This window comes from Mytilus californianus, unplaced genomic scaffold, assembly GCF_021869535.1.
Source record: "Mytilus californianus isolate M0D057914Y unplaced genomic scaffold, xbMytCali1.0.p SCAF_8, whole genome shotgun sequence".
Classification (NCBI taxonomy): Eukaryota; Metazoa; Mollusca; class Bivalvia; order Mytilida; family Mytilidae; genus Mytilus; species Mytilus californianus.
In genome coordinates this window covers 20,583,581-20,610,152 of record NW_026262734.1, presented here as the reverse complement: position 1 = coordinate 20,610,152, position 26,572 = coordinate 20,583,581, and the positions used below count along the sequence as shown (strand labels likewise).

At 33.8% G+C, this 26,572-nt stretch overlaps 1 protein-coding gene across 3 annotated transcripts in view; it reads left to right on the top strand.

Annotated features, from left to right (window-relative positions):
* The window catches only part of LOC127710861 (lithostathine-1-alpha-like), a 420,068-nt gene that overhangs the window by 86,279 nt on the left and 307,217 nt on the right, over positions 1-26,572 (top strand). For 2 of the 3 annotated variants that reach the window (XM_052216823.1, XM_052216822.1), the window contains one exon: positions 25,375-25,761. The exons of the other annotated variant lie outside the window; for it this stretch is intronic. In XM_052216823.1, the coding sequence (XP_052072783.1) occupies positions 25,375-25,584 (210 nt within the window). In that variant the 3' untranslated portion in view covers positions 25,585-25,761. Of the gene's footprint in view, positions 1-25,374; positions 25,762-26,572 lie in introns of those variants that run through there. 3 annotated transcript variants of the gene reach the window in all.

Genomic DNA, 26,572 nt, shown 5'->3' with positions numbered 1-26,572 from the left:
TGCTCCGCCGTTTCAATTTTATCGTCAAAAACAAAACAAGTTCTTTGGTCTATTGGGAAACTCTCGTAGCGTCCTGTCTCCACCCGTATTGGGGCAACACCGCAGCGAAACTGAGAATAAGCTCTTCGGTGTGATGGTATAATAAGTTTATTTAGGTAAAGTTCTGTATAAACATCCTGTTTAAATGTTCTATATGTACGTAGTTTGTTTATGTTACCCCCTGGTCCATTTCGTCTAGTAGTGTCACTATGCAAATCTTCATTCCATTTCTGTTTGAAGTCGGACATTAGTTTTAAATGTATCACATTGAAAACTCGCTGCTTAACAATGTCAATGTGATTAACCCAGGTCGCTATCCCACATAATTCAAATTGTTTATAGATTCTAAAGTTTGAGTTTTTGCACACTCGATGTCGTCTGAAATTCATATAAAATTTATATACGATGCTCCTCTATTCTTATTTTCCACGTGGAGATGGTCATATATATACTACTTTTTTTGTTATATCTTTTGGATAAGAGCAAGAACACATTCAATAAGTGAAAATAGAAAAATATTTTGAAAAAGGGGGTTCCATATATAGGTGGCGGTCGTATTTGTTTACAAATTAACCATCATAATATATATCCTAAAGTTAGGACCACCCTAAGACCATCTTAAGACAACTTCTTAGATGTCCTAAAGTTAGGACGAATCATATGACTTTTCCCAAGTTACGACATGTTTGATGAACGCACTTAGGACAAAGATACGTCCAAAGATGATCTTAGGACATGTCCTAGTCCTAAGAGCGCTTCCATAAATAGGCCCCTGCTTTATATCTTTTAAAAAAAAATCCCTTTAATTTTTTTTATAAATTTTTGATTGAGGAGTTATGGAACAGTATTCTTTGAAAAAGCGACGGGCGTATCATGTGCTCATGGCGAAGCTCTTTATTTTGTGCTTCTGTAGTGCCAACATCCAAATGATTTGTTTTTCGTTCTGATTTTTATTAACATCATAAATTCAATGCCCCACCCTTTACATTCTTTTGTTTTTATATTTTTATACACCCGTTTACGGGACGTATTAATGTGGTATACCGTTGTCCGTCAGTCCGTCGTCAACCTGTCGGACAATAACTCAAAAATTCTTTAACCAGTTTTGATGAAACTTTAGTGAATTGTTTACATATATTGACATAAGTTCCCTTTCAATTTTTTAAAATTTCTGATTTTACATTTTGGAGTATTGGGATTTTATTGAATATTCATGAAAAAGGGGGATTTTTTCGGACAATAACTCAAAAATGCTTTGAGCAGTTAAAAGTATTACATGTTAAAAATAGTGACAGTTTCACTTTTGGTGAATGTAAGTCTCTTTATTTTTTCTGTATTTAAAATTAAGTTGAATCAAAAATATTTGTTTTTGTATAGATTAAAGTTTAAGCAGTAAAGGAATTATACTTTTATCATATACGCAATTGAATATCAAAATAAATACTCGCTGAAATGACATTTATACAGTACGAGGAGCTCCTTGGGTGTTCATTAACAGGTAAACTATTTGGATTACTCAGTGACAATATCATTATCTGAAGAAGTATTTTTATACCGGAGTTTACCAGATTATTCTGTGATCAACTTTTGGAACGCCAACACTGCCTTATAAGAAGAAACTACTATGACATGATGCAAATATTGCTTACGTCATGTCAAAACACTATTACATGATATAAATACTTCATTACATGATATAATAACTTCATTACTTGATGTGGTTCCTTCTTTACATGATGTGAAAACTTCACTACGTGATGTGGTTACTTCTTTATATGATGTGAAAACTTCATTACGTGATTAGGTAACTTCTTTACATGATGTGAATTCATCGTTACGTGATGTGGTTACTTCTTTACATGATATGAACATTTCATTACATGATGCGAAACTTTCTTTACGTGATGATAAAAGTCATTATGTCGTATTTCTATAACATGGGGCAAAAAGATATACATTGTAATGTCAAATGGGTATTACATGGTAAGAAACACATGACGTTATGTAAAACTTCATTATGCCAAAACATAAGAACACGGAACCTCTCGGACGTTAGTACATTAAATTTTATAGAAAGAAAGGGCATAAGGGGAAAAGTAGGCATGGCGAGTGTAAATCAAATTCTTGAAAGAATAGGCCTAGGTAAGACCGCCTTGAGGAACACATGCCGATCACAGTGACTCGGTTAGCAGAATAAAATTTTGTTTATCAATGTTTTTATCATTTTTTTTACGTATTTCCGGTCTATTTGTATTATATTAGTAACGTATTAAACGTTGGCATCAACATGTCGTTGTTTTCTAGAAATGTGCAGTTCACTATTCATATCCGTATTCTAAAAAATCTAAAAGGATCTTAGTCGCCATTTTCAATAGCCTACCCTTATTTAAATAGAAATAATTAAAAATATTTCTATGTGACTACATACCTTACAAAGGCACACATGTCCTTCTAAATGATTATTTTATCAGAAGCATGTATTAATTTTCTGTTCAACGACACACTCACTCATCTATCGGTTTATTTAGGTAAAAAAAAAATTTCGGCGAAAGCAACGTAACTAGAAACCAGAAACTGTACACAAAAATTTACGATAAAAGGGATGACTTTTCTTTCCCTATTGTTAATTTTCCTTTTTTGGATGGTGATGCTACTTTGACACCGTCTAACGGTGTTTATATATCCCAACTGGTTAGCTATGTCCGTGTCTGTAGAGACGTTTTGGATCACAATGAGCGTAATCTATGTGTTACTGGTAAATTATTAAGTCAGGGATTTTGTTTCCACAAGTTACTTAAAACCTTTAAATTCTTCTAAAGATACAAAGAATTGTTTGCAAGTTTGTCTATACATGTAGACAACATATTTCAAACAGAATAGCACATCCTAAATTTTTCCGTGATGTTGTTTTACCGAGCCTGTAAATTTAGATACGATCGGGTTAACTTATCAATCATTTAAATAGACTTATTCTGAAAGGTTACCAATTAACACACTGTAATTAGATCTTTGAATATTGTTTTTATTGGTAGAAATATTGATTTTATTATCAGTAAATTAAAACCATACTAAATATTTTTGTTATACACATATGCACTTTCACGGTACTGCAATCTGTCGATACCTATATTTTGGCATTGCACAAGGTCATGTTTTTCTCTGTCTGTTAATAACGTCATTACAATAAATCCATTGGATGTTAGATATGTACTTATTGATATTTTAGTCTTAGATACATGATGTTTTTTTTAATTGTTATTGGCTACGAATGAACTGTCACTCAGTAACTGCGATTTTTCTAAGGGCTGTAGTTTTTTTAGCTCACCGGGGCCCAAAGGGCCCCATGTGAGTTCATGGCATCACTTGGCGACCGTCGTCGTCCGTCATCTGTCGTCGTCGTCGTCTATAGTCGTCTGTCGTCGTAAACTATTTCAAAAATCTTCTCCTCTGAAACTACTTGGCTAAATACCTTCAAACTTTAACTAAATGTTCCTTATGGTATCTAGTTTATAAATTGTATCCGAAGTTTTGATCCATTGACAAACATGGCCGTCATGGCTAAAAATAGAACATAGGTTTCAAATGCAGTTTTTGGCTTATATCTCAAAAACTAAGCTTTTAGAGCAAATCTGACATAGGTAAAATTGTTCAATTGGTCAAGATCTATCAGCTCTGAAATTTTCAGACGAATCGAACAACCCATTGTTGGGTTGCTGCCACCGAATTGGTAGTTTTAACAAAATTTTGCAGTTTTTTGTTATTATTTTAAATATTATTATAGATATATATAAACTGTAAGCAGCAATAATGTTCAGCAAAGTAAGATCTACAAAAAAGTTAGTATGACCATAATTGTCAATTGACCCCTTAAGGAGTTATTGCCCTTTAAAGACAATTTTACACAATTTGTTCATAAAGTTTGCTAACATTTAAAAATCTTCTCCTTTAACACTACTGGGCCAATTACCTTCAAACTTTAACTAAATGTGCCTTAGGGTATCTTGTTTATAAATTGTATCCGCAGTTTTATCCATCGACAAACATGGCCGCCATGGCTAAAAATAGAACATAAGGGTCAAATGCAGTTTTTGGCTTATATCTCAAAAACAATTTGTTCATCAAGTTTGCTAACATTTAAAAATCTTCTCCTCTGAAATACAGGTGAGCGATTCAGGCTCTTGAGAGCCTCTTGTTTCTTTTTTTGTTTTGTTAGGAATGTATAAATACCCTGCCACGTCCGGTTTGTGTTTTTGTTAGATGTTTTTCCGCTTTGTATCGATCTGATGAGTTATGCTCTTTTCAACTTATTTTTATAGTTTGTTCTTATATTGTGCTGTTACACCGATGTCCAAGGTTAGAGGAGAGTTGGCCACTTACAAATATATTTAACCCCGCCACATTCTTTATGTACATGTCCCAAGTCAGTACTGTTCATGTCTGTCATATTTGTTTTTCGTAAATTGTTTTGTTATAAATTATGCCATTAGTTTTTTCAATTGAATTGCTTCATAATTTTCATTTCGGGGCCTTAAATAACCGACTATACGGTGTGGATTTTTCTCATTGTTATAGACCAATGGCATACTATAATTGCTTACATCCACTTCATCTGATCTTTGGTGGATAGTTGTCTCATTGGCAATCATACTACATCTTATTTTCATATAACTGGCAAACGTGTCGTTTTTGAATAACATAGACGAAATGGGAGATATATCTGTCATCCGGAAATTTCCCAATTGTTACGTTTATTACAACGATAATCCCTCATACATAATGAAAGGAAAAAAGGAAATTTTCTTCACAAATTAGGGAACATAACTGACTGGTTTCTTATCAGATACATTCACTAAAATCGAGTAGTTACAGAAAAATATTGACGTGGTCAAAGATTTATCAGGTGCGGATCCAGGATTTTGAAAAAAAAGGGGGGGGGGGGCTGGGGCTGGTAAGCCATCGTTTCAAGTGATACTTGTAAAAAGTCTATGCATTTATATTAATATGCATATGATGAAGACATAATCTTTCAATCAGTCTAATTGAGGTCTGGAGCTGGCATGTCACTAACTGCTAGTAGTCTGTTGTTATTTATGTATTATTGTCATTTTGTTTATTTTCTTTTGTTTCCTATCTGACATCGGACTCGGACTTCTCTTATACTGAGTTTTACTGTGTGTACTGTTGTGCGTTAGTTTTTTCTACATTGGCTAGAGGTATAGGGGGAGGGTTGAGATCTCAAAAAACATGTTTAACCCCGCCGCATTTTTGCGCCTGTCCCAAGTCAGGAGTCTCTGGACTTCGTTAGTCTTGTATCATTTTTAATTTTAATTTCCTGTGTATAATTTGGAGTTTAGTCTGACGTCCATTATCACTGAACTAGTATACTTATTTGTTTATGGGCCAGCTGAAGGACGCCTCCGGGTGCGGGAGTTTCTCGCTGCATTGAGGACCCATTGGTGGCCTTCAGCTGTTGTCTGCTCTATGGTCGGGTTGTTGTCTTTTTGACACATTCCCCATTTCCATTCTCAATTTTATTTATCATCTATGGTATGAATCTCCATAAAGGGGTGCCGAGACACCTTCCCCCCTAAATTCAATGCCCCACCCGTCAAATTTTGATTTTGCTTACATTGTTTTGTTTTTATACACCCGTTTACGGGACGTATTAATGTGGTATACCGTTGTCCGTCCGTCCGTCGTCAACATGTCGGACAACATGAACTCAAAAATTCTTTAACCAATTTTGATGAAACTTTAGTGAATTGTTTACATATATTGACATAAGTTCCCTTTCAATTTTTATAAAGTTTCTGATTTTACATTTTGGAGTATTGGGACTTTATTCATGAAAAAGGGGAATTTTTTCGGACAATAACTCAAAAATGCTTTGAGCAGTTTTCATGAAACTTTGGTGACTGGTTTATATCTATTAAAATAAGCTCCTTTTAGTTTTTTTTTTATAAATTTCTGATGAGTTATGGAACTTTATTCGTCGAAAAAGCGACGGGCGCCGCTCATTATTTGATTTAACACCCATTTCTTCACCATAAACCAAAAAATCCATACCTTCTCTGACTCTTAATGAACCTACCATGTCATGGATCCTGTAGTTTAAGTGATAGATATACAGAACCTGTTAGTACGATAGTCACAGCCAGAACCAAGACACAGGCGTTATAATCGTAAAGCTAAAACCGTTCGTTGATTTGTATAACTCAAACTTGTTTAACCCAAGTGGTCTATCATTTGAAGTATGATATGTGGTTGTATTTCTGACAAAAAGAACAAATTTAGAGAAATATTGCCAAAGTCAGCAACTGAACTTGACATTGCAAACATCTTTCTCATGCCGTAAAGTTAGAACTGTCGGAATCTGTTTTTTTAGGGTACAACAGTTCTAAATGAGCTGTGATCATGATGTAGAACAGTTCTTGTTGATGAGGAATTCCGGGTGCATTTATATATTTTCCTTTTTCAGCAAATATCATTTTAGATAAAAGTATTACATGTTAAAAATAGTGACAGTTTCACTTTTTGTGAATGTAAGTCTCTTTATTTTTTCTGTATTTAAAATTAAGTTGAATCAAAAATATTTGTTTTTGTAGTATATTAAAGTTTAAGCAGTAAATGAATTATACTTATAGGTTGCACTTTGTAAATACAGCTGTTTCTCAAACCACGCCTCTTTTGGGGAGATTTAGAATATTCATAGAAAATTAATTTTGTTTACATACTGGTTCCCAGTTATGCTCTCTGTGTTCCATCTCATAGAGACATAACTTGGGAATGTTACCAGTAAATATACATGTGCATATTGTTTACATTGAAATCTGTGGTAACCCTTCATTCGAGGTAGGGGTAGTTAAGAAAATTAGTGTTAGTTTAAACTCCGAAAAGTTCAGGGCATATAAACGTTGAAAATATGCCGCACAGCCCTATATTTTGACCTTTGAAAAAAATTGTAGTGCATATGAACTTTCAATTCTAGGATAAGATTTTGTTCAAAACTTCATAGTAAAAGTGGTACAGTTTTAGCCGTAAAAGGAGTTCCTATGGGAAATTGCATTGTCAATATTTACAGAAATGCAACCTTTATCATATACGCAATTGAATATCAAAAATAATACTCGTTGAAATGACATTAATACAGTACGAGGAGCTCCTTGGGTGTTCATCAACAGGTAAACTATTTGGATTACTCAGTGACAATATCATTATCTGAAGAAGTATTTTTATACCGGAGTTTACCAGATTAAACATTCTGTGATCAACTTAAGTTATGGACATGTCCCAAGTCAGTACTGTTCATGTCTGTCATATTTGTTTTTCGTAAATTGTTTTGTTATAAATTATGCCATTAGTGGTCAAATATTTATCAGGTTCGGATCCAGGATTTTGAAAAAAGGGGGGGGGGGGGGGGGGGGCAGGGGTTGGTAAGCCATCGTTTCAAGTGATACTTGTAAAAAGTCTCTATGCAAATATCATCTATGAGTATGAATCTCCATAAAGGGGTGCCGAGACACCTTCCCCCCTAAATCCGTCTTGTTTACTATATAAATCCTTGATGTGATAATATGTGCATGCATGGACGATGTCTAACCAGAAAGTCAATTCCTTCATGAAAAAAACACTGATAGTTTGGGGACAATCATTTCATATTTTTGTAGGGGAGGGGTAGGAGGACATGGAGGATATAATCTGACATGGCAACTATTCATACTGCATAGCCCAAATAATTATGACGTCTTGAAAGTTTTTTTGTTTTGTTTTTTGCTATGTTGGGTCTTTACACCACCGCACACCGCCGAACACCACCGAACATCCAAAAAGATCACTAACCTTAGGAAAAACAGTAATGTTACACAATAAAACAATCAAATCGATTAAATTACGTAAAATGTAATCCTATTGTCATGTTTTTCACATTTTTATGTGCATTAGTGATGTTAAAGTTGAGAATCAAAATTAAAAAATAACGCTTCCGGATCCAGCAGTATATTCGGATTTACATTGTCTGTATTTCATTGTATATTATCTTATGGTCTTTATTTTTCAATTATTAGAAATAAATTGTTCAAATAAGTTAAAACATTTTATTTAATGTGAAATTATCACAATAATTATATTTAAAAAAATGTTAGACTTGAAAGTGTACTGTTCTGACAACAGCCCTGTATGACTGTTCTTTTTGGTTTTCTTGTTATCATTTCTTATTAATTTGTATATATATATATGTATAAACAAGTCTAAATTGAAAACAACGTTCAAACCTATGATTGCGTTGGATAAAAACCGCAATTTTTATACGTGTGCATGCAAAACAAATTGCTTGTTAGAGGGGTCTAAATACAGCACAAACAACATTTTCCAAAAGACCAAAAAAGTGAAAAAGTATATTTTAACAAAACGCATTTGACTAACAGGTCGAACAACAAATGTTCTTAAACCCTGCTGACTGCCATTGGCGATTGCCAAATAAACGGATCACCGATGTAATAAATGGATCTTAAATATAAATTTAATACTAAACAGAAAACAATAAACTTGCGGAAAAGATGTTATACCGCAAACAAAAGGTGCAAAGGTTTTTGTACACCATATCCGGATTTCGACAATTAATGTCTCTTCAGTGATGTTAGGAATCGAAACGGTATTTGGAAAGCCATACAATTTACCTCAATTTAGGATAGATTCCTGAATTTTGAGGAGTCAAAATAGGATGAACGGATGATATAAACCCGAAGGCAAATATAATACAAGCCCACACGAAAAAATATAAACAAGTCTAAATTGAAAACAACGTTCAAACCTATGATTGCGTTGGATAAAAACCGCAATTTTTATACGTGTGCATGCAAAACAAATTTCTTGTTAGAGGGGTCTAAATACAGCACAAACAACATTTTCCAAAAGACCAAAAAAGTGAAAAAGTATATTTTAACAAAACGCATTTGACTAACAGGTCGAACAACAAATGTTCTTAAACCCTGCTGACTGCCATTGGCGATTGCCAAATAACATATTCATCCTCGTTCAGAAGGTAAGTCAAATATATAAATAAAAATGAAAACAATATATTTAGGTGTGTCAGATTGTATTTTAATGTGTTCGGTGGTGTTCGGTGGTGAAAACACCTACCGCTCAGTTATTAAGGAAAGAATTGACTTAATTTTCCGTTAAATATGTTAGTAATGTTATACAATTCACTTAACAAACAGTTAATATGAACAAAATTGAAAACATTGATAAACAAAATTCTAATCTGCTAACCGAGTCCCTGCGGTCGGAATGTGCTCCCTTGATATAAACCCTTATGCCTACTTTTCATTTCCGATACCCTTATGTCTTTTCCTTCTATAAAATGCATGTGTAATAACGTCCGAGAGGTTTCGTGTTCTTATAAATATGTTTTGACATAATGATTGAAATGTGAACATAACGTCATATGTGTTTCTTACCATGTAATACTCATTTGACATTACAACGTATATCTTTTTGTCCCATGTTATAGAAATACGACATAATGACTTTTATCATCACGTAAAGAACGTTTCGCATCCTGTAATGAAATGTTCATATCATGTAAAGAAGTAACCACAGCACGGTAATGAAGTTTTCACATCATGTAAAGAAGTTATCACATCATGTAATGAAGCATTCATATCATGTAATAGTGTTTTGACATGATGTAAGCAGCATTGACATCATGCTATTGTGGTTTCTTCTCATAAGGTAGTGATGGCGTTCCATATCAACTTCACAAAAAAATATTAGAAGAAAAAATACTCTCAAGTCATAAACATCTCAGTATAAGTTTTGTCATAAGATTTTTGTGAAAAAAGCCCCTGCCTGATTATGACATTACACTATCGTAATAATAATAACTCGGGTGTCATTTTGTATATCTAGAGAAATGATCGTGAAAGAATAACTAATGGTGGTCAAGCATTGCGATCGGATCGTGAATGCAATTAACTTGTAATTCTACTTCAAAATCTGTGAAAAATCTGCTGTATTTTCATAAGGTGGAACAAATCAGAAAGAAAAATATGTCTGTCAAAATGATTCAACTTCCTTAATAATACTGTGCACTAAGTTAGGGAAAATTTATGCAGTACTTTTTAAGAAAACACAAAAGGCGTCTCACAATTCTTTGAGAATCATTAAGAAAAAAATCACGTTTTGTATCTAGAATGGTCACATTCCAATATATTATTATATATTTGAAACCTAATCTTATTTGTGTCAGATAGTCCAGTAAAATAAACGTATATTATTACTTGAAAAAGTATATTTATGTTGGTTTTTAATCAAAATTGATCCTGAAAGATCATCCAACGCATTATTTTGATCGTGAAAGAAAAGGCGTGACCAGACTTAATAATCATAAAACAGCATTTCTTTTACCAATTGATATACTTGTAATTTGGTCGAAGCGTGTAATTACTTACTAAGAACGTAAATTAATGCTTTTATATTTTTTTGGTGATATATATAATATATATCAATATTTAGACCGATTTTCAATGCTGCATGTAATTAGGCATCCAAGTTATTAAGGACTCCAGGAGCATAAATTGTCGGAAAGTAGATATCTTTTGTATAAATAATGCGTAATGCATCCACAAATGATTGAATCGAGAGGGGGGTCTGGTTGTCTTCCCATGGACATATCTTAATGTGAACGCTTTTGTTTTCGTAAGGGTTAGAATAAAGAAGATATATCATTTAATTTTACATACAGTCAGATGTATTGAAGGTGTTCTTTCCATTAACAATTCAAACTTTTCTGATTGGATCCCATTAATAGTCATGATTTAGAGATTACAGACACCACGTAAACAGCTTATACATATACCCCGAATTTGACTACAGCGGTCCTCTATGACAAACGAGATGATTTCAATTTCGAAATTATAAATTTTCCTCATCTAAGCAGCGATTTACCAACTTTATCTGCGTATGGAGTATACATTTCTCAACTCATACGATTTTCAGGAGCTTGCTGCTGCTACTCTAGAGTTGTTAAACGTTACCGGTGCGTGAGCAAAAAGATAATGAGCCAGGGTTTTGTAAAAGAACATCTCGTTCTTTTTCTCAAAAAGTTCATTGGAAAGTACCAAGACCCAATATAATATTCAGTGTCTACTTAACAAATAATACAGGATGGTCTTGAGTTATAAATTATAGGTTCTGACTCTGTGTAGCATTTTTATCTACTTTACAGTTTTACCTTTATCTGTCTTTGTACTATTATGTTCCATTTGTTCGTATGCCTCTTGACGTGGTTCGGTATATGTGCATCCAGCTTTCAGGTTTTTGGCTTTTGTCGTTCCTTGTGTGGGTGGATCCAGAGATGCGATTCGGACACATGAGGTTTTTATAGTGTTGTTTCATTTTGTATACCCTTTTATCGGTAATTTGTGCATTTTTACTTTGATGTGTACTCGCTGATAATGTCAGTATCAGTGGACTGGTCGTGATAAAAAACTATTGGGTCAGTTCGCAATTGACATTCGCGAGTGCACCCCGTAAGGATCTACTTTCCCTTTCATTCCCAAAATCACGCGTGATTTTTGCGCAGAAACACACGAGTTTTTGGTAAATGAAACACTTGTCTTTGTTTCAGTAAAGTTAGTTTAGCTTTTCTGAATGATTGTGTGAAATTTTGAACAGAAAATGTACAAAAAAACCGATAAACTTTAAAAAGTTTGCGTTATCCGCAGTATCATTGATAGCTTTCCTTACTTTTCCGATCTGAGTTTGTAATTATAAATAGTCCGGTGCTGTTTCAAGTTGTCTTCTCTTTCTGTTTCTTGAGAAGTATTTGTTCAACCTGTTCAGTCACTATTAAGTGTTACAATTCATATTAAGACGCAACACTCAAATAGTGACCAAAAAGATACCACTGTCGCATGAGAGAAGCTAGGGAAAAAATGAAATATTTTTGTGGGACCATCCTATAAAATTAAGGAGATGTGGTTTCATTGTCAATGTATAGGCAGCTATGAACTATTCTTAGATCAAAAAACAAATAAGCGAACAAATTCAGATGCTGATCCAGGATTTGAAAAAAGGGGGTGCCAGGGGCTCCCAAACTAGACAAAGTTTGAAGTGGAACAGGTAAAAAGTCTGCATTAACCATCAATTTAACCTTTATAAGGGGTGACCCGGCCGGCTGCCCCCCTAAATCCGCCTCTACAGGTAAACGCAGGGCCTTCAATGTTTCATATTTCTGGTCCGTGTTGAAAAATAAATGACATGACTTTGAAAAAACAACTAAAAGCGAAAGTAAATAGCCCAACCATTTAAATGTTTGAAATAATTATGAAGTCGACAAGAAATGAGCTTTCAGATAATTTACAGTCAGCCTACAGACTCTTTGCCTTAAAATAAGCGTCTGCTTACGGTGCTTTCCTAAAATCAATGTGATCGTTTTCACTTTCGGGCTCACCTGGTATTTTACTGTCACGTTGATACATTCAGTATCAAAAATAAAAAGACCTTTATTCTATATTTATTTACTAGTATATACTAGTATTTAGATAACTTTTTTGTATTTTATCGGGTAAATGTATATGTCATTATGTAAGAAGCCCCTTAAGGTAACACGATACCGAATGACGTTACGCCACGAGTTATCGTTCCTGACGTTATCGAATAACGTTCACACATACAAGCCAATGCAGCAGGTTCTGCAATCACAAAGTGATTAAATAATAAAAAAAATAGTTTTGGTAATTCATTATGTGACATTTTTAACGGTAACTTTCCCTAGATGTAGAGTGCTGAGAGTTTTGATGCAATACGTAACGGTTAACTTATTTGACATAGATTGCTTTATCGTTTTCCGGCAATTCTTCTGCTCATTGTTAACCTTTAAAAATGTATTACTTTACTTTTAAATATTGTGTTTCTTTTTAATATTTAAGCATCTGCACGATTTATCTTATATATGTTTTTATGCATAACAGACTGAGTTTTAACACTTTATTTTATTCTTGGTTTATTTTTGCAATAAATACTTATTCATGATGCGCGCCGTATCGCCATGAAATTTTGTTTTGAAAGTCGAAATCTAATCTATAGACACTTCGGATGATGTGTGAAAAAACAACTATTAATTCGTGTTAAAATGGTCGTCAAAAACACCGCTCGGGCAAAATGGAACAAGGAAATTTATCGGAATGAGAATACGGATAGAATTAGGCGAAAAAGCACAATATAAGCAGACTTTGATACTCATACAGAAAATAGTTTGTTAGTATGGAATGTAAAAAACGTGGTTTAACTTGCTTATTTTGCCGAATAACTTTCCCTATGTTCCAAGTGTAAACAGTCTCTGAAAATCATTGGTTTGTACAGAGTAAATCCGATATAGTTTCGGAAACATTTTAAAAATAAAGTGCTAGCTTTGTAACCCTATAGACCAAGTCTACACAGGGCAGACAGCAACATCGGAATGAGGCCTGAGAAAGTTAACGTAGGCTGAGAAATACATGGGAACTTGATTCGGCAAAAATAAAATAAAAAAAATTCAGGTCCCGTTACAGTCTGATTAAAGTCTATAAACGCAAGTTGATAGTTTGGGCTGGCTCTAGTCAGACTGGTTCAGTTACAATTTTTTCTCTCTCGAAATTTACAAGCAAACGACTGACCAATTATTTTTCAAACGGCAGAAAGAGACTGAAATAGCTTGATCTTGATATCATTTAGATTTTATATTCGTGTTAATTTACGCTTGCATGGGTATTCGGTGGTAGTGTGGTTTTTTTGGTGTGATTTGAGTTGGAAATAATTTACATTTACAAGTTCGGAGACAAAACGACTGAAAGAGAATAAACATAGTTGCCTTTTGAGGCCCTGAGGGACATATTGCTCACATACTAGGCGTCAGGAAAAGCCCGAGGAGTTTCACAGTCTTAAAAGGAGTTTTTAGAACAAGTATAAAAGTATATCTATATACATGTAAAAAGAAGTGTTTTTATTTCTTTGTGTGGATAAATATACTATATATATATATGTACATTGTAATATAAAATGTATGTGTACGAGCTTTAGAAACACGATGAAAAGCGAGACTCGCCGACCTTTCCACTTGTTTCGTAGTGAGTACAAATACATTGAATTTTATATTTCTGACAATGTACATAATTTTTATATTTTGTTTTTATTCTACAATTTACACCCCAAGGATGACTAGGAAATAGAAATATGGTCAGTTGGTCTTCTTCCGACCTGCAGTCAGAAAATGCTTCCAAAGTGGGGCGTCCATTTGGCTGTGCGGGATGTATCAAGTTTGCAGCCACGTCCGGTCAGAATGGGGACGTTAAATCCGATGCCTCGTGTAAAGAGAGTTCTACGCTCTTTGAACATTAAGAACCTTTGAAACAACTCTTTGAGAGGTCCGTAGGTGGCCTGTTGCGAAACAAAATGTCTGTCCCTATCCAATATACCCTCATTTTCCAGTGTCAGTCCAAATTTTCTCGACCATCATCCCAGATGGCCTCTATTACAAAACCTAGCTATTGTATTTATTGTTAACTTGTTCTCGTCCTGAACATGCATGAACTATTTGCCACTGGACGTTAAGCAACCAACAATCAATCCTATAATTTACACCCGTCACTTATAACTTTAATTGTTAAAATTTAAATCATTGCCTCTAATTTTTTCAAAGCAATCGACCGCTTTCTCATTATGGAAGTGGGGTAACATGAGCCTTTATTTGTAAAAGGACAAGTACAAATAAAACAAAAAAATATATGGTACATGTTTTTTGTACAAAAGTTGGCTGTTATAATGATAAATGGAGATATGGGATATGCAATTTATAAGATAGCAACATCTGGACATTTAACGACATCAAAACCAAAGACCTCAAGAAAATTGTGACTAATGCTAATTGGACGAGTATCTTTTTATTTCTAATTTGTAGTTTTAGTAAACGTTGGTCCCCTAAATTGGAAAGTATGTGTAGTATAATTATCACAGTAATATTTCAGTCTCTTAGTACATATTTGTTAAGTCTTAAAACTTTTGTTCTTCTTGAGAAAATTCAAACCATAATGAAATAAGGAGATGCGGTAAGATTGCCAATTAATCAACTTTCCACCAAAGACAAAATGACGGAAATGGTAGCTTGCTTACATTGCTACTTCATTTTAGATCTCCAAATTACCATTCCATTATATGAACTGCATATTCAAAAATATGTTTTGTCACCAAAATTCCAATAGAGCACATATCATCATATTGTTTCAACCGTGTCCGTTCGACCGTCAATCCCGCACTTGACATATATACATAGGGTTTATACATACGGCTAATTATTTAGGACTACAGTCTTTTTGCTTCAGGTTTAAATTATTTACCTGGTGTTACTACTCATATTAAAGGTACGCATGTCGTCTGGATTTTCTTTATTTTTTGTTCATGACAGGTTGCTGGATTAGGCATTTTGATAACATATAAAAGGAACGCAGTGTACAGACTCCGGCTTACATCTCCTACATGTGGAATTTCAAGCTGGAACTTTTATATTTCGCGGTTTGCTTTACTTATAAAGAATGAGTATATGATCTCAAGATTTGTTTTGTAAATAATTTTCCACAAATGACAGACTGTTGAACTTTGTGAAATTTTGCATACAGTTTGCAAGGTTTGTCCGACTTGCTCAACCAACCAACTCACACATTTACACCACGTAGAGTACACTATACTAATGTATGTACCAAGTCAAGAATATGACGGCTGTTTATCATTCTTTCGATGTATTTGAGCTTATGATTTCGTCATTTGATAAGGGACTTTTAAGTTTGAATTTTTCTTTGAGTTTTGTTATTTTATTTTTTAGAATGTGTATTTTATCAGGATCATTATTTTCCCTCATAATTTTCACAACTAACAGAATGTTTAACCGTTTTTGACTGGTGCATCAAATTTGTCTTTTATAAACAACTGTTTTCCAAATTGTATTGTATCGTCCCGAACATGCATGAACTATTTGCCACTGAACGTTAAACAACCATCAAAAACCAAGCAATTATAAATCTGTTAACTGAATCAAATTTTTAAAGTACTCTATTTCTGCATGGATGCAGCGATGACACCACCATTGTCTTAAATGATGGAGTTAAAAACTCAGTAATTCAAATGAACCACACGTGAAATTTTTCATGTTATTTTCACGTGAACTTTACAAACATTTGGAGGTATTTTTCATGATTTTAATTAAATTTAGAATAAAGATATTATTTGAATAATCTTATTATAAAAATTTACGTGAATTCAACGTGTACCAAATTCCGTTGATTTATGCATGAACTATTATCATAAGATTCACGTGGAACCAACCAGTTCAAGCAAGTTTCAAGTATATGCTCGTTTGGTGTGAAAGTCAGACGAGATTAATGTTAATTCATGTGAGTGAAATTTCCATGTGCAGGACGAAATAAATTTATACCAGTAGAATTTCATATTGCATAACTAGGAAATTTACGAAACCCGACAGGGGAAATGAAAATAAAAAAACAACATTCAGATCCTGACACATATTTTGTTTTCCATATCTCTGAGTAGGAATAACGTTATATTCTGTATTCAATAACGTCATACGTTTTCGGTCAAATTCTAGGCATATCGATCAACTTTGAAGCCATTTATCTCAAAAACAAGGATGGTGACATATGAGTTTTTTTACGTGTATGGATTCAGTATGCAATCCTGGATATTATGTTAGTTTTTTGTTTTTCTCCGTATATAAGAACATATCCATCCATTGGAAAATCTAAAAAGGAAAGCCGAAAAAAAGCCATTTCTCCTATATACCTATGTAAATTTGTCGCCAAAATTGACGTATTCCTATCAAAATACCAAGAAAACAAAAATGGTGACCCCCATTTTTTATTACACATTCAGATGTAATTCGATTCAAAGAACACGTGTGTCAAAAAGTTTGGAAATCGGGAGATATGCCATTCGGTATCGTGTTACCTTAAGGGCAAACGATACAGTTTTGATCCCACGGTGAATTTTTGACGAGAGTTTGCATACAAGCTATTTTTCATCAAGTCAATTCAAATATGTTACAAAAAATATACCTTCATGTGCTACTTTTCGAGATAAATGGGTTCGAAATTATAGACATTTTATACTGGAAATTTCGGTTTCTTGGACATTTGTATCCTTTGTAAAGACATACCAAACTTTTTTTGTTTTAAACGATAAACGCAAGCTGACTTTTGTAAAAACATCTGTGATACCTTCTCTACATATATAAGTGTGCATTGAATTTTATGTGTAATACTTCTTTGGAAATAATTCATTTTTATCACATTTTCATGTTTTTAGTCAAAAAACGGCATTTTTTGCTGTATATTTATATAATTTAAAAAAAAAAATCATCGGTGATTTGTTTATAAGAATTTGCACAAAAAATCTTCATACATAATCAAGCCAAATGTCGTTTTTAAAAAGAGGAGTCCATGAACTCGTTTTCAAGATAAATCAGTCTGAATGATAAAAACATGCATCTTTTTCCGATGTGTCACAGTTTCATGTCGCGAAAAATAGCATTTTACGTTAGCGACTTCCTTACCTCCCCTGTAACTGTATCGTTTGCTGGAGATTTAATCTGGTGCGCACAAGTTTGAAAAATCGTGCGCACGACTTGGAAACTCGTACGCACGACATTTGAAAACTGGTGTGCACGACTTTCTAACTGGTGCACACGACTTTCAAACTGGTGTTCGCGACTTTCAAACTAGTGCGCGCACGATATTCAAAGTCATGAGCACCATTTTGAAAGTCGAGAACCAGGTTGAATCTCCGGCAAACGAAGATATTAAAATTTACATGAAACTTAAGGGGCTCCGTAATTATGCTTTACTACACTGACTGTATTATCAACTACAAAAACTTTTTTGTTAGCGTCTTTGTTTGATTTAATTGTGAGTGCGTTTGAACTTTAAATTAAGTTATGTTGTACACCTGTGATGTATGTTTACACACTTTTGGGTGGTGGATCTCAGATATGGCCACGTTAACCAATTATGTCGGTATGGGTTACTCACACAATTTGGTAATATTACGGATATTAAACAACTGTCATACAAGTTTGCGTATTAGCTAGCTAGAAAACTAGATTTAACTCACCACTTAAAAAAAAATGTCTTTGCCAGGTCAGGAATATGACAGTCGTTTTCCTGCTGTTTTTTTTTTTTTTTTTTTTTTAAACAATATTTTTTCCAATTTTTACCAAAATTAACAAGGATCTTTTTTTATAGGTATGACTGTATGAAAATTAATGGAAATCAGACGAGACAATCTTAACTTTTCAAACGACATAAATCTTATACAGGACGAATAGGCGGACTTATATTGTTATAAGAAAACTAATCGGTGTGGTATTATCAAATAATCAGATCAAATGGCATTGAACCATCATAGCCCTATTCACAAACAAAAGTGAAGCGGAATAAGTCATGCAAAGCCAATCTTTTGATATACCAATTACAAATATAAATTATCATTTGTTTAAAGAAAGATTTAATCGTTTTCCTGGATTTTTTGCAATAACGAATGAGCGACAACAGATCTTTCACGATCATCAAAATGCAGTACACGATCTTTCACGATCCGAAATATTAAATGTTCACAAATGTTACCGTTTTGCAAAGTTTCTGATTAAACTAAATTAAAATAACTTTATGAACTATTTCAAACAGTAATATTGAACGATATTTGTATTCCTTTCATGCCGAATGTATCCTTTTGGGACCCTCGTGCGCATGCCGAATGTATCCTTTTGGCACACCGGTTTAGATGCCGAATGTATCCTTAAGGAAACATTATTATTTAAATCTATAAATTTAAAAATCGTAGTCGTTTTAAAAAAATCTCAATATTTCTACTTGAAAATTATCTTTGAAGTTTTGTCAAATTCCTTTGCTGGTGAGCGTAAACAGGAACCGGAATGCGACCAGTTTAACGTTATTTGGCCGCCATTTTGTTTTCCGGTGACTGATATCACTGGATTACATAAATTTCTATTTTTAGACTATCACAATCAAGAGTGTTATATGCATGTTTTACGACTCAGAACGTAGAATGGTTAGAACTATAGTATAAACATATTTCATTATAAGAAATGAAATAATTAAACTGTCAAAATTATTTTCAATGAGTGTAAAGTTTTGAAGCTAAGCTTTGTTCTCACCCTACACGTTCGCACCCAATTTTCATTCAAATTCAAGTTCAATTATTAGATATTTTTTATATGTATATACCAAAAAAAAATATTTTCCTGAATAAAAATTGGGGAATTATTATTTGAATGTTTTTTTTTTATCAATTTGATGATTAATTATTAAATGTTAATTATGTACAAATGTATGATTACTGCTAATTGGTATATAGTGAATATCATATGGCTTTTTCAATATCACATCCTTATCAACCTGACACACCAATATAATCCCAAGAGCTCTGCTCGAGGGATTATATTGGTTGAGGGTTGATACGGTGTGTGATATTGAAAAAGCCATATCATATACACTCTATTATATACATATACCTCATGTAGATGTTTTTTATGTGACATGAAGTCACACAGATAAGAAGGTTTGAAATGACGTCATACAGATTATAGGTTTGACATGACGTCATACAGAGAAGGGGTTTGATTAAGCCTTTGCAACAGTGACTGCAATCGATGACGTGACGTCATACAGATTAAAGATGTGATAAAGCTTTTGCAACCGTGCTGATATCGATATCATCACGGGTGGCTGATACAGCACGCTTGCCAATGATTGTAATACACATACAATTTATCTGTATTTACTACTAAGTATATAATAATTATATTTATACACAGCTAAATTTGGTATTATTGTTGTGTGTTTGAAAATCACGATTGTTGTTTTAACTTGCTTTGATGTTAATACTGCATGTATTTAGCTTGGTATAAGTAAAACATAATAATCAAGATAATTGATTTTAACAGCTCGACCCCTTTGATCTCACTTTATTTTGAAACAATAAAAAAAAAAATTTATATCACTACACTAACCAAAACATACTTTAAGATTTATTCAGCACCAAAAAAAAAACGTGAGAATAATTTTTTAATCACTTTATTTTGAAACAATGAAAACATAAATTTATAGCAATACACCAACCAAAAGATGATTAAGATTTATTCAACACAAAAAAATGTTGTCAGAATCTCATTTTATTTTGAAACAATGAAAAAAAATATTTACAGCAAATTAAGCTGCAATACACTTACCTAAACTCGATTACAAAATAATTAAACACAAAACCAATTAAAAGGGTGCGAACGTGTAGGGTGCGAACGGACTTTGGGTGCGAATGTGTGGGGTGCGAAAGTGAAATGGGGGCGAACGTGAATGGGCGCGAACGTGTTTTTGGGCAAACGGACCCGGATTCGTGAAAAAAATACGACCACAACGAACATGGCGGACTAGAATGATCAAGTCAACTTTCTAGTAAATTAACCAAAGAAAGCATAAAAAACAACAAAAATCATTACTCCACGAACTTCATAAAATATTGAAGGTTAGTCTTGTCAATTTTCAATCATTTGTGTAGTGTTTTAGATTCGGAATCAAGCCTCGTGGTGTCTGGCAGGTGCTTGCATTCCTCGCAAAATAACATTTTTATATCGCTTTTTTGATCGACTGAAATTAAATGAATAAATAAGTTTCCGGTGTCGTGTTAAATGTCATTTAATTCCTGTGATTCTCAAGATCATTTTAATTTTTTTCGTTAGTGTCGTCATCAGCAGTTTTTATTTAAGGTTCATCATAACAAATGGACAAAAATGGCTGTGTTTTAGACCTCAAAAACTACTCTAAGTACAGACTAACCTGTGCAGTTGGAAAAGTTTTAAGGCCTGGCATCCACTAGATATATAAAATTTAAATGCATTTTGTTTTTCAGAAAGATAAATCTTTTTTTGATTTTGATGACCATTTTTTTTTCGTTCCTGCAGAAGGTGTAAAAATCAACTAAGTTTGGATACAACTTTGAGATGCTCCCTCTCAGGTAAAAACTGTATTGAATTGTATGAATTGTCCTTGATTGGCATGGACAATAGACAGACAATAGATATCTACACAACTATAGGTGAGTTAAAGGGTGTAACTGAGTTGACAGTATCAAAAACAATTGAGGTGTTTGTTTATTTTTACACCTTCTGCAAGAACGAAAAAAAAAAATGCCCATCAAAATCCCAAAAAGATTTTATCATTCTGAAAAACAAAATGCATCTTGAAAGTGAAGGGGAAACTTACAGATGTACCTGGACCTGCTGGTGATGCAGGAAACATTGATGGCTGGCATGAGGACTTTCTTTACTTTGAGCGTGGGTTGCCTCATCTTTTCACCCCCACTGGGAGAACTGGCCCTACAAGGATCATGCCTCAGGATAAAACCCCTCTTGATTTCTTCAAACTGTTTTTTAATCATGTTCTGTTGGAGATGTTAATAGAGCAAACTGATTCATATGCCAAATTACAGAAAAAAAACAAACCTGATGAAAACAAAATGGCATGGGTTAGACCGTCTATAGAGGAGATGAATGCCTTCTTTGGTCTTTGTTTTGGGATGGGCATAGACAGGAAACCATCTACAAGGATGTATTGGTCCACAGACAGTTTTTTACAATCACCTATATATGCAAAAACCATGAGCCGGGATCGCTTTACACAGATTATGAGGTATCTCCATTTTTCTGACTCAACACAGCAACCTCTGCCTGGAGATCAAAATTATGACCCGTTGTACAAAGTCAAACCTCTTCTCACTCATTTTAATACAGCCTTTCAACAGGAATATACTCCACATAGAAACATAACTGTGGATGAAACAATGATACCATTTAAAGGGAGGGTACAGTTTAAGCAATATATGCCTCAAAAGCCACACAAATGGGGTGTAAAAGCTTGGGTTTTGGCAGATTCCCAACACAGTTATATACAATACGTTGACATATATCCTTGAAGAAATGCAACCCCACAGACACATCTTGGTAGTAGTGTAGTAACAAGATGCTTGCAACAGTCAGATTTAGTTGGTAAAGGGTACCATCTTTACACTGATAATTTCTTTACAAGTCCCGAGTTGTTTTCTGCTCTGTACGAAAATTTCGGTACATATGCTTGTGGCACAGTTAGATGTAATCTTAAAGGGCTACCAAAAAAATTATGTGTAAAAAACCAACTGGTATCAATGAGCGTGGAGACATGAGGTTCAGACAGAAGGGACCACTAGTTGCGTCTGTTTTGCGTGACAAGAAAAATATATAAACCCTCACAACCATCCACGACCATACTACTTCACAAGTTATAAGGCGTGTCAACATTGATGGAACATTCTCAAGACAAAACTTTGATTGTCCCAAGGCAGTAGCAGATTACACATGTAACATGGGTGGTGTTGATCATGCTGATCAATATATCCAATACTACTGTTACAACCACAAAACATATAAGTGGAACAAACGGGTATTCTTTGTGTTGATGGAAATGGCAGAATTTAATGCCTTTAAACTTTTTAGTTTGAGTACCAACAACCAATCTAATATGAAATTCCTTGACTTTTCAATTTCTGTGGCCAAGGGGTTGGTAAACGGTTATATCTCTGAGACAGAGGAAGACCATCCCTCATGCCTATGGAGAACCGCCTTGTTCAGCGACACATGCTTTCCTCCTTTGACAAAAAATCTAGATGCCATCTTTGTTATATGAGAAGCCAAAATAGTCGAGAGGTGCCTATCAAGCAGACAAAGTTTGGGTGTTTTGATTGTGGGAAACATCTGTGCCTGCCTGAGTGTTTCACAAAATACCACACTGAGAGGAATTGTTACAATTGAAAATGGAGACCAGTTTATTTGTTGTTCTGTTTTGACGTTTGTTTGTTCCATGTTAATGAATATAGTTGACAGTTTTGTTTTAAAAACCTTTTTTAAGAAAAATGGATGAGTAAAAACATTAAATACATTGTAATTTTTCCTATAAATGAACTTTGATGAAGGACAGTAGCTGTTGACACTCAGGCAAACCAGATGAACTTAAAAAACCAGACTGAAAATTTTGTAAGTCTTTGTTTAATGTTGTTATTAAACTCTTTTTAATGAGTCTGAAATGTTAGAAAATTATTTTTGATCACTGATAGTGAATTTTAGTATGCTCATACATTGGTAAAAGAAAGACAGTATGCTCATACATTGGTAAAAGAAAGACAACTCCAGCGTTGCAAATGTACATTTTAAATAACAGATGGTGTTGTTTCCCTTCAATATGTCTTGTTGTGTACAAAATGGCGGTCATTAACCTTCGTGACCGTCGGACAATTTTCAATCATATTTTTTGAATAACAAATGGAACAGAATTAAATTTGTAACGAATCTGTTCCGACGATACGTAGGTTCACTCTAGTTAACATCCATAGGATAGAATAGATAAATAAACGCGAAAACGAGATCGAAATTAAATGGACAATTTTCACTGACAAAACTCTCGTTGAGAGACAAATAAAATCAATTAATTTCAGAAAAATAACAAAAACTATGGAACTACGATTTTTCATAAATGAATAAGCCATGACAAAGACTACGGATCTCAATTTTTTAAGCGAAATTTCAATCCGTTCCAGAGATATGAGCGATCAAAAATACGATAGTCATTTTTGCGGGGCATCTGTCAAATTAATTCCGGTCAGGCAATCGTCTCGTGATAATTTATTTCGGCTTAAAAAATCCGCGAAAAATATTAATTTAGTAGCGAAAGTGTTAAGAGAAAAGTAGTTTAAGCTTTAATCGTGTGAAAAAAATCATGTGTGTTTACATTTCATTTCTCTGTAATTTCGAAGAGCAATTTGCCTTTTGTAGTTTTGTTAAAACGGTGTACTTTTAAGCCTTGATTTTTCTCAGATACTGATCATAATGTTGAATGAACCTTTTTGACAGACAGTTTTATTTTTCCAATATTTGTCATTATAATTGATTAAATTAGATTATTTACTGTCAGACGTTGTATGTGTTGTTCTTCTCGATAAGATTTCCTTCACGATCCTATACCAGATATTTCACGATCCAGTCGCAATACTTGACCACCGTTACTTATTCTTTCACGATCATTTTTCTCGATATACCGAATGACAGCCATGCATACAGTTTATCAACTATACAATAGGCATTAGTTACTTTCTGTAATTTTTGCAATATATTCATATATATATAAAACTTATTTTTCCTAAATAAAGATAAAGAAATTATTGTGAGGTAATTTTTAGTTGGATTTTAACAACTTGGTACCAATAGAAGCAAAACTTAAAGTCGGGTTTATTTTGGTATAACTTTTATTGTGAAGCGTTTTCCTTTTTTCTGATGATGCAAACACAGCTGTTTTTATCTGACAGAAATTTGCTATAATTTCAACCGAGTTATTTTGCTCTCCTGTTGGAAAATTGGCATCCAACTGAAAACCCACCGTTAGATCTATTTACCCTTCCGGAGCACCTGAAATCATCCCCGGTTATTAGTGAAGTTCGTGTTGCTCAGTCTTTATTTTTTATGTTGTGTTTTGTATGCTGTTGTTTGTCTTTTGGTCGTTTTTCGTTTTTTGCCATGGCGTTGTCGGCTTGTTTTCGTCATTTGAATTTAATTATGAATGTCTCTTTGGCATCTTTTGTCTCTCTTTTAGAGAAAATACATAATCAGGGTAAGTGATTTAGATATTTTATTTATAGTATAATGACCCTTGAGATGGGAAAATGTACGGTGTTTCCTCTTACCTAGATATAAGCGCCCTCAATAAGTTGTACTAGTGAGACAGAGTACACATTTAAATGTAACTTAGTTGATAGAGCGGCGCTTACTAAGCCAGGGATCAAGGGTTCGAAATCCGACTGAAACAGTAATTAATTTTGGAAGGCAATTCACGCCCTCCTGTTGGAAAAATGGCTCCTAACCAAAAAAAATCAAGGTTAGAAAAATACCTAACCAGTGTACGTGATGTAGATATCGTCATTATATAGTAAAAACCTCTTAGGATAGGGGAGTGTAGCGGTGCTTCCCCTTATCTAGCAGCTCTCCATTAGCTGCACTAGTACTCCTTTGTCTCAATTGGAAGAGAGGTGGATTACTGTTCCTATGGTCCAAGGTTCGAATCCCGGCTTTTATAATTACTTTTGGAAGGCAAAAAGTCTACTACTGTAAAATTACAATTGGGTGTATAATTATATAAACTCCACGCTGGTTAACTTCTTCCAGCTTCCTGAATGATGCATACTTTTCTTAAATTACAGCTATCAACCTTTTTTCTCTGGACAAATGGAGTAAAACAGAACGACCAATGGGGTTGGGGCACTGGCAAACCAGCTTTCAAAGAACCTCAATGGGAACCTGGACAACCTAATGACGATGGAAAATGCATAACAATCTATGCAAAAAATGGAAAAATTCACGACAAACCATGTGAAAAGAAATACAACTATGTCTGCAAGAAAATACAATAATAGGCCATGGGGCTCAAACTATGTTATTAGAATACAATTTTACTTTTGAATGGAATCGGTAGATATTATTATATTTCTTTTGTATTCTTAAAACAGATATATATATATATGGGAATCACATGATGTGTGCATCCTTAAATAATTTTAAAAATTATTAAAACCTTGTATCGAAAATGACTTTACATTTCACTTTCTCAATATAAAATAAGGAATTAAAGACAACTATACTGTATGCTACATGTTGTTACCAATAAAGGAAACCAATATTTTATAAATCAATAGTTTATCAAATATGAAATACAATAAAACGATGTATATAGATATAAGAAGATGTGGTATGAAAGAGGGACGAACGATACCAGAGGGACAGTCAAACTCATAGATCGAAAACAAACTGACAACGCCATGGCCAAAAATAAAAAGACAAACAGACAAATAATAGTACAGATGACACAACATAGAAAACTGAAGACTATGTATGAGTGCCAATGAGGCAACTCAGATCAGTGGCGGATCCAGAGGGGGGCGTAGAGGGCGTACGCCCCCCCCCCTTTTGCTTGGATTTTTTTTTTTTTTTTTTTATGTAAAAAGATTAATCAGACTAGACTTCGTGAACTTTGCCATTTCCCGTGTATTTAATTTTTATGCGACAATTCTTTACTTATAAAGATATTTTTCGCTGGTATTTACTGATTATGTCAAAGTCATGTGATTCGCTATGGTGGAGTTGACCAGTGCGTCAAAAAAACGTCACTCAGTCATTTTGAAAATTCAAATTACAGTAAATTACATTGCTTAGGCTGAGGATGACAACCATGATACCTTCAAAGCGACACAGGATTGAGCAAGAACGTAGTGACTTCTATTTCACAATTCAACCAAACAGAAAGTAATACTCTATTACACTCTCATGAAAAAAAAATCCACAGCAATATTATTTACCTACGAAAACATGTTTAACCCCAAACGCCCCAGCCTATTTAAAAAT